This window comes from Cebus imitator, unplaced genomic scaffold, assembly GCF_001604975.1.
Source record: "Cebus imitator isolate Cc_AM_T3 unplaced genomic scaffold, Cebus_imitator-1.0 Scaffold172, whole genome shotgun sequence".
NCBI classification, from domain to species: Eukaryota; Metazoa; Chordata; class Mammalia; order Primates; family Cebidae; genus Cebus; species Cebus imitator.
In genome coordinates this window covers 1,659,137-1,668,445 of record NW_016107487.1, presented here as the reverse complement: position 1 = coordinate 1,668,445, position 9,309 = coordinate 1,659,137, and the positions used below count along the sequence as shown (strand labels likewise).

Here is a 9,309-nt window from a genome sequence, read left to right as displayed (position 1 = left end):
GCAATTCTCCTGCCTCAGCCTCCTGAGTAGCTGGGGTTACAGGCACACGCCACCATGCCCAGCTAATGTTTTGTATTTTTAGTAGAGACGGGGTTTCACCATGTTGACCAGGATGGTCTCGATCTCTTGACCTCGTGATCCACCCGCCTCGGCCTCCCAAAGTGCTGGGATTACAGGCATGAGCCACCGCGCCGGCAAGGATTATAATCTTAATATAAACTTTTGATTTTATATATGCTGTTTTTAAGATATGAAATTTCTCTTTATAAAGTTAGATTGTCACTCTTTTTTTTCTTTGCGGGAAGAAAGAAAAATTCTTCCCTAACTCGAGGTTACATAGTTATCTGTATTTTCTCCTAACACTTTTATGTTTTGATTCTTTTCTTTTTGTAGAAAATACATTTGAATGATGTAACTTACAATGATGGTGTCATAGACTTGTTGAATTTGGCCTATTATTATTATTATTATTTTTTTTTTTTTGAGACGGAGTTTCGCTCTTGTTACCCAGCCTGGAGTGCAATGGCGCGATCTTGGCTCACCACAACCCCCGCCTCCTGAGTTCAAGCAATTCTCCTACCTCAGCCTCCTGAGTAGCTGGGACTACAGGCATGCACCACCATGCCCAGCTAATTTTTGTATTTCTAGCAGAGACGGGGTTTCACCTTGTTGACCAGGATGGTCTCGATCTCTTGACCTCGTGATCCATCCGCCTTGGCCTCCCAAAGTGCTGGGATTATAGGCGTGAGCCATCGCTCCTGGCCGAATTTGGCCTATTATGAATCATTCTGTACATAGTAGGCCACAGTAATTGGTGAGAGTTTTGAAGTATGAAGATCTATGATTTCTAATGTATAATTACAATTAAAGGATAAAACCATGGAGAGAGTCTCGCAAATTTGGAGAATGGGGATTTATCTTTTCTGTCTTTACAACTATCTAGCTGTGGACCCTAAACAACATGCTTAAAGCTTTTGGGAGGTCCGCAATTTCCTTTGCTCTAAATGAATCTTGTTTTTAGGTCTCAGTACTTTTGAGTCTCAATGGCCCTGTTTTGAGGGTGATGGAAAGGTGAGAAACATGTAAGAACACATTGAAGATTATATCAGATGCACTCATTCCTATTGATAATATCATTAAGAGGAGCTATTTTTTATAGGAGTTAATTCTTTAATGATAAATTGTAGTATGTTGAGGTTGCTTATTGGTGACTGTAGTTTGTCAGAAGGTGGGAGGAATTCTCTTATTTTCCTTTTTCCTCATTCATAAAGAAACCAGGTAGTTTTTATTTTAGGAAGAGCTCTCTAGTTTGGTCAGCTGCTAGTTATGTGATCTTATGCAACTTGCTTAACCCCTCAAGGCTCCAGTTTTTTTGTTGGACACTAAACATAAAAACACCAACCCTAGAGTTTTTAAAAATAAATTGTTACAGTAAAAGCTTATTGATGACACTTGTTAAAGATGGTAAAGCAGATTTTTTTTCAAGGGGGCCATGGCAATAAATATGAGCACAACTACGATGGAGTCTTGCAGTGGCAGAAAGAAATTAGACTCAACTTGGAGTTCTGTAAAGATAAGTAGAACTTACAACTAAGGAGCTGAGTGTTGGGGGGAAGTGTTAGTGGATGGAAAATTATTTTAAGAGGAGGCATCAACATAAGGGGTTTCTGGCTAAACTGACTTGATAAGATGGCAGGCCAGGACAAAATATCCAGAGTGATCATATACCAAGAGTGGGGGTTTTCAATAAACTGACTGAGCAGGATTCTGATTCAGCCTGGTTTCTGTAAGGACTGAGAGGGAGCCCAAAGGTCTGCTAGTCAGAAAAAACTCAAGAGCCTTACTAAAGGTTTGGTCCAAGGAAAAAGAGTTTTTTCAAAATAAATTATGTTAAGCACCTATTATAGTGCCTAGCAGGCAAGCCCTCAGCAAACTGTAACTTTTATTAACTCTTAACTTCTATAATAGCTAAATTTTAATTTCTTAAAGGTGTGGTCAATGCAGTTTAACATGGATTAATAATTTAATATTAATTTTCTCGTGCATAATTTGTAACTTTCCAAAGTATATATTATATAGCAGAGAAGACAATACGTAATAATGATCTCTAGGGCCTGTAGCAAATAGTTATTGTTAATCAGGAGACAAAACTGTTAGCTAGGCAGCCACTACAAATAAATTTAAGTTGGTTCTTAAAATATAACTTCACAGGCTGAGCATAGTAGTCACACCCATAATCCCAGCTCTTTGGGAAACCAAGGCAGGATTGCTTGAGACCAGAAGTTCAAGACCAGCTTGGGCATCATAGACCTACAAAAAAGTTTTTAAAATTAGCTGGGCGGCCGGGCGTGGTGGCTCAAGCCTGTAATCCCAGCACTTTGGGAGGCCGAGGCGGGTAGATCACGAGGTCAAGAGATCGAGACCATCCTGGTCAACATGGTGAAACCCCATCTCTACTAAAAATACAAAAAATTAGCTGGGCATGGTGGCACGTGCCTGTAATCCCAGCTACTCAGGAGGCTGAGGCAGGAGAATTGCCTGAACCCAGGAGGCGGAGGTTGCGGTGAGCCGAGATCGCGCCATTGCACTCCAGCCTGGGTAACAAGAGCGAAACTCCGTCTCAAAAAAAAAAAAAAAAAAATTAGCTGGGCATGGTGGTACATACCTGTAGTTGCAGCTACTTGGAATACTGAAGCGGGAGGATCACTTGAGTTCAGGAGTTTGAGGTTACAGTGAGCTATAATCGCACCAGTGCACTCCAGCCTAGGCTACAGATTGAGAACATGTTTTTTTTTTTTTTTTTTTTTTTAAGTAACTTTTTATTTATAAAGCAGTGTTCTTCAGGAGCATTATGTTTCTACTGGAGTTTTAAAATCATGTAATATCACCATAAATATTGTGGTAAATGCATTCTGGTGTTCTCAGTAAACCTGTGTATATGCTTTTAGTGATGACTGGTTAGATGGGAAAGGAATAATACTAAAATAAAGAGGGAATAATAGTTCATCTAAATTGATTAATTATATATTTAATGATTGCTGTCTGCATGTATGTTTATTCACTGTTTATTGAACATGTGTCACTGAAGATATAGCAGAAAAAGAAGTCTCATGGAGTTTGTATTCCAGTAAAGACCTCTTTTTTTAATAGAAAAGATATAAAATAGAGTAAGCAGAGAACAACAAGGAATATTGGTTAGGAATGTCTCTGTGAAGAAGGACATTTGAGCAGAGACCTGCATGGAGAGAGAGTATCTACGGGAAGAACATTTCAGACAATGAGAACAGCAAAGACTAGGAGGGAATGTGCTTACTGAGTGTGGCTGGGTTAGAATGAGCCAGTAGAATATTAGAGGAAGATTAAGAGGTTTGTAGGAGGCATATAATGTAGGGTTCTATAGACCAAAGTGAGGACTTTGGACTTTATTTGACTTATGGTAGGAATTCATTGACTTATGATAGGAAGATTTTGAGTATAAGAGTGATTTGTTCTTTTTTCCAAAGGATCTCTCTTAGTTGCTGTATGGAGAAGAGATTGTATAAAGGGGACAAGAGAAGCCAAGATACCAATTAAAAATCATGCATTAATGCAGGTGGCAGATGATGGTGGTGAATTGGACTAGAGTGGAGGGGTGTGAAAATGTCTGGAGACATTTTTGGTGTCATAGCTGAGGGGGTGCCACTGGCATGTAGTGAATGGAGGCCAGGATGCTGCCTAATACTCCTCAGTGCACAGGACAGCCCCCACAACAAAAAATTGTCTGATGTAAAATGTCAGTATTGTTGATGTTGAGAAGCCTTATGCTATAAAACACAGATTTAAGGTAGAAAACTTACAGTTCTGTTTTCATGAAGCTTGCAGCCTGTGACACAGTAAGTATCTTGTATATGGGAATATATAGCATTATGGCATATAGTACATGTTATGCATATGGGATATGGTAGTGTATTGCAGTGTACTTACTTAGGCTTAGGTCAGAGAAGGATTTGAGAATGTGACATATAAAGTTGAAACCTCAAGGGTGAAAATAGGCATTCACCATACAGAGAAGTTGGATTAGTGTGAAAAGTGTCCCCAAACCAAGGAAAAGAGTACTTGTGAAAATCTAGAAGAAGTTTTTGAATAGATAGATCCTTTGGAGATGAAGGAATCAGGGGCAGAGTTGAAAGAGTAGTGAATGTTAAAGTAAAGGTCTTGTGAGGCATGGTAAACAGTTTGGATTTTGTATCTCCAGGACTGCTGAAGACACTGCTTTTTTGTTGTTTTAAAAGTAAGGCTTCGGCTGGGCACAGTGGCTCATGCCTGTAATCCCAGCACTTTGGGAGGCCAAGGGAGGCGGATCGCTTGAGGTCAGGAGTTCGAGACCAGCCTGGCCAACATGGTGAAACCCCGTCTCTTACTAAAAATACAAAAATTAGGTGTGGTGGCAGCGTGCCTATAATCCCAGCTACTGGGAAGGCGAGGCAGGGAATTGCTTGAACCTGGGAGGTGGAGGTTGCAGTGAGCCAGGATCACACCAGTGTACTACAGCCTGGATGACAGAGCAAGACTGCCTCAAAAAAAAAAAAAAAAAAAAAAATTAGTGAAGTTTGGTGTAGTTGTAGCTACTTGAGGCTAAGGTGGGAAGATCACTGGAGCCCAAGAGTTCAAGGCTACAGTGAGCTGTGTTTGCATCCTTGCGCTCCAGCCTGGGCCACAGAGGGGGAGACCCTGTCTCAAAAAAAATAAATAAGTTGTCATAGATTTTTGAGGAGCTTGTGTCTTGCCAGTGTTCAAATAATCATGCTTTTAAAAATTGCTGTAGAATGTAACTATTCAGGTAAGTATCAACCTGTAAAAATGATTTTTAATTTCTCCCTTTTTTCTTATAATTCTTATCCAGCTAATCTTTTTTTATTCTGTAGTAATGGCACTCATAACTTTTGTATTATTTTTACTTAATATTCGATCAAAAGTATTTTTCCATATAGCTGTTACGGTATTCATAGAGACACCTATTTCATAATTTTTAGTGATTATAAACCATTTCACTCAATGGATACACCAAAATTTTTTTAACTGTCCTCTTGTTGCTGAACATTTAGCTTGTTCCAGTTTTTGCTTTTATGAATAATGTTGGAATGAACATATGTATGTAAATAACTTACTTTTGCTTTTTCCCCCCTGCATAACAATGTTTCAGCTAATAAGTTTCTTATATTACTTGGTAAAAATTCCTTGTGTATTGATAATTATATATATATATATTTTTAAATAAATACTACCAAATAGTACCTCTTATTTCACTTCTTGGTGAGTACTGGCTTATCACATTAATTTAGGAACCTTTTTTAACAACCTACAGAGATTATGGAGAAGTCTGGTGAGGAAGGAATGCCTGATCTTGCCCATGTCATGCGCATCTTGTCTGCAGAAAATATTCCAAATTTGCCTCCTGGGGGAGGTCTTGCTGGCAAGTAAGTAGAACAAATAGAGCTAATTTTGAGTTCATTTATAATTAGTACTTAAATAATTTGGGGTAAGAAAACTTAAATCAGAAGTACATCAATTATCTAGAGATGAAATGGGTTACTGTTTCTTTTACTAGAGAAGAACTCTAAAACTTCATCCAAAACAAGTTTTTTAAAAAGGAATTATCTATCATACCCTTTGAGGATGAACGTCCTTCTTTCTTTGCTAATGAGTACAAATGGATTGTGCAAAATCAGATTCTGAGAGTAAAGTGTAGAGAGTATGTTCTTGACAAGTATAGAGTGTAGCAGTTAATTTTTTAGTGTAGTCAGGACAAAATATTGAGATATTCACAAGCTTAAAATTCTATGTAATTGAATAAAACTAAAACAATTTTTTTTAGGCGCAATGTTATTGAAGCTGTTTATAGTAGACTGAATCCACATAGAGAAAGTGATGGGGTAAGTTTTATTTTATTTTCTAAGCATTTGAATTTGAATTTCACAATATAATTACTAAGTATGAGTACATTTACATTAACGAAGTCTATAATAAAGTATGTAGTGAATTAAATTACTGGTGCTTTTTTTAAGGTGTCAGTTACAGTTTAAGAAAATGTATTGAAATGAAGATAGAGATAAAACTTTGTTTTGTAGATAGCTTTGTTGTCTCTTTTTGGCCATCAAATGACCTTTTTTGTTTTAGCTGTCTTTATTTCCTCTCTATATGTCTGCTTTTCCTTCTTCTTCTCCTTTAAACCTTAATTTTGAGGCAAGAATGCTCTTTTAAATATCTCAATTTCTCCACTAGCAGGCTGCTGCCATCACCAGAAGTTAGTAATAGTGAGTGAGTTATTATTTTAATGTCCACACCTTTTGGTGCCCCTGTATGCCCAGTTGGAATACCCGAGAATAATTTTTTCTAATATTATTGTTGTATTATGGGTGTATGAGCATTGAGCTGAGATAACCATTTCTGTTGTACCCTGCTGTGCTTCATCAGAGCAAGGCTATATGCCCTTACCTTTTATTTGCTTTCCTTCGAAATGTCAGTGACCTGCTGGCTGCTTCTCTATATAGTTTTGCTTTGTTTTAGTACTATTACCAGGAAATGGAAGTGTCTTTTTTTTGTCTTTTTTTTTTTTTTTTTTTTTTTTTTTTTTTTTTTTTTTTTTTTTTTTTTTTTTTTTTTTTTTTTTTTTTTCACTCCCAGTCAGTTCAGATAAGCACTTTTCTCTTGGGTTTTCGAGTTTTTGGAAATAAATGACTAATTGTAAATATATATGCTTCAAAACTTAAAGGGAGCCAAACTTAGAAATAAAACTGATTGGGAAGAAATAGAGCCCCTTCCAGTCTCTAGGTCCTCTTGGCAGGTTGAGAAAGACCATATCCATTGGCTAGAAATCATGCATCATCTCAATTACATTATTTGCTAGGATTCATTACTACATAGCAATATAAAAAACAATAAAAATATCCCGGCCAAAAGAAAAATTTCACAATTAATATAATTTTAGTGAGTCAAATGAAAGCAGTGCTATATATTGCTAACCATAATTTATATCTTGGTCTAAAGTAGTGATTCTGAGTCTTTTTTTGTGGCAGGTACCTCAAAATATTAAGCATTGTACCCACGGCCGGGCGTGGTGGCTCACGCCTGTAATCACAGCTTGAGAGGCCGAGGCGGGCGGATCACTTGAGGTCAGGAGTTTGAGAACCAGCCTGACCAACCATGGAGAAACCCCGTCTCTACTAAAAATATAAAATTAGCCAGGCGCAGTGGCACATGCCTATAATCCCAGCTACTTGGGAGGCTGAGGCAGGAGAATCGCTTGAACCCAGGAGGCGGAAGTTGCAGTGAACCAAGATTGAACCATTGCACTCCAGCTTGGGCAACAAGAACGAAACTCCGTCTCAAAAAAACATTTTTTTTTTACCCAAAGCTGTGAAAATTAATTTTAAAATACAAATATTTCATGTGATCCATCAGAGAACCCTCAAACAAATGAGTATAGGATGTTGATCTGACTAAAAGGATGGTGGTAATTTGGAAGGTTGAGAGAAGAAAATCTTACCTTTTCAGCTAGATTATAGATTCTACATGGCATCCACTACCTTGGTTAGAGGAAATAAGCCCTCAGAAGTTATTGAGTCATTATTAGCCATAGCAGTACTCCCATTTCTTCATGTGTAATCTTTAAAAATACATCCATATATATTTTGCTGGATTTTTTGGTCCCTTAAGAAAATGGTCTATTTTTACTCTCCGGATTTTCTATTTAACATATACCAAGGATAACTTTTAAAATTTTTTAAAAGAAAAAATGATTACACATAGTAGCTACATAAACAGGGAGTAAATAGGCAATGGAACCATGAAACTTGGGGGAGATGCTCAATATATAAACCTTGCCTTGGCCAGATGTGGTGGCCCACACCTGTAATCCCAGCACTTTGGGAGGCCAAGGTGGGTGGATCACCTGAAGTCAGGAGTTCAAAACTAGCCTGACCAACATGGCAAAACCCCATCCCTTAAAAAAATAATAATTAAAATAAATAAATAGAAAATAAATAAACCTTGCTTTAAATAGATTATTATTTGACAATATAAGTGGGATATATGTACTTAATTACTTTTATACATAAATGTTCTATTAATATCAGCGGATCAAACGCTGACGGTGTATCATATAGTAGATTCATAGAGGGAGAAGCTTAGAAAACATAAGACATGACCCCACCTGTGTGCTCAGTGCAGCTTGCACTGTAGTTATAAACACACCTTAAATGATCAAAATGTTTCACATAGCTTAGTAATAAATAAATGACAAAATCCAGAATGTGACCATTGCCATTTGAAATGGACAGTGATTACTGTGAAAGTTCAGCTAAGTAGGGGAAAAGTTAGCTTCTTAGAGAAAAGATAGGATTTGAAGAACGATTTGAATGGCAGAAATGAGATGAGGGTGATGACCTTTCAAGTAGACTAGAGAGGCAAAGTCAAACTATAAGATCTCTTCAAAAGAAAGGACATCTGTTAAGGATAACACAGAGAACTACTATGGTGAAAAATAAGAATTTAAGTTGCAGAGGTATTTGCTAAGAAACCAGCCTTTTGAACATCATTTTAGGGTAAGGAACCACCTTATGTTTGGAGCATAAGAATGATAGATTTTTTTAAAAAAAATCTATGGTATTTTAATCTATTACAAACATTTGCCATATTAGATTAAAGAGATGATGCCGGCAGTCAGGTAGTTGTGAAATAATTGCAGAGACCAAACGATAAGTGTAAACTTATCAGTACATAGATATATGGATTAAAGGAACTTCCCTTGTTTACTAAAAAAACTGACTTTGCAACCTAGAATTCTAAATGGAGAAATAATATATGCTTTTCACAGTAGTCACTAACTTAGAAAAATGTTGAAACATAATTGCAAGTAGCAGAAATGCACTGAAAAATATTGCAGAAGGAGAAAGAATGAAGAAAATATAGACGTGATTAAATCTTAGCTCTTAACTTGACCCACTTTAACAAAAAGCTAGGCACAAAGGTGCCCCGTAAATGCTTCATAACAGTGTAGAAGATGTCGCCAGGAGCCAGATATTAACTTGCAGGGTAGGAAAGGTGAAAGTATGGTAGAATTACCGAAGAGGAGAGAAAGTTGGAAGGTATTATAAAAATTAAGATTGTTTTTTTAATAAGAAAAATTATTAGGCCGGGCGCGGTGGCTCACGCCTGTAATCCCAGTACTTTGGGAGGCCGAGGCGGGTGGATCACGAGGTCAAGAGATCGAGACCATCCTGGTCAACATGGTGAAACCCCATCTCTACTAAAAATACAAAAAATCAGCTG

At 37.2% G+C, this 9,309-nt stretch overlaps 1 protein-coding gene across 3 annotated transcripts in view; it reads left to right on the top strand.

Moving 5' to 3' along the window:
- PPM1B (protein phosphatase, Mg2+/Mn2+ dependent 1B) overlaps positions 1-9,309 on the top strand; it is a 75,675-nt gene that overhangs the window by 55,480 nt on the left and 10,886 nt on the right. For all 3 annotated transcript variants that reach the window (XM_017544845.2, XM_017544846.1, XM_017544844.1), the window contains exons 4-5: positions 5,345-5,456; positions 5,855-5,912. In XM_017544845.2, the coding sequence (XP_017400334.1) occupies positions 5,345-5,456; positions 5,855-5,912 (170 nt within the window). The remainder of the gene's footprint in view (positions 1-5,344; positions 5,457-5,854; positions 5,913-9,309) is intronic.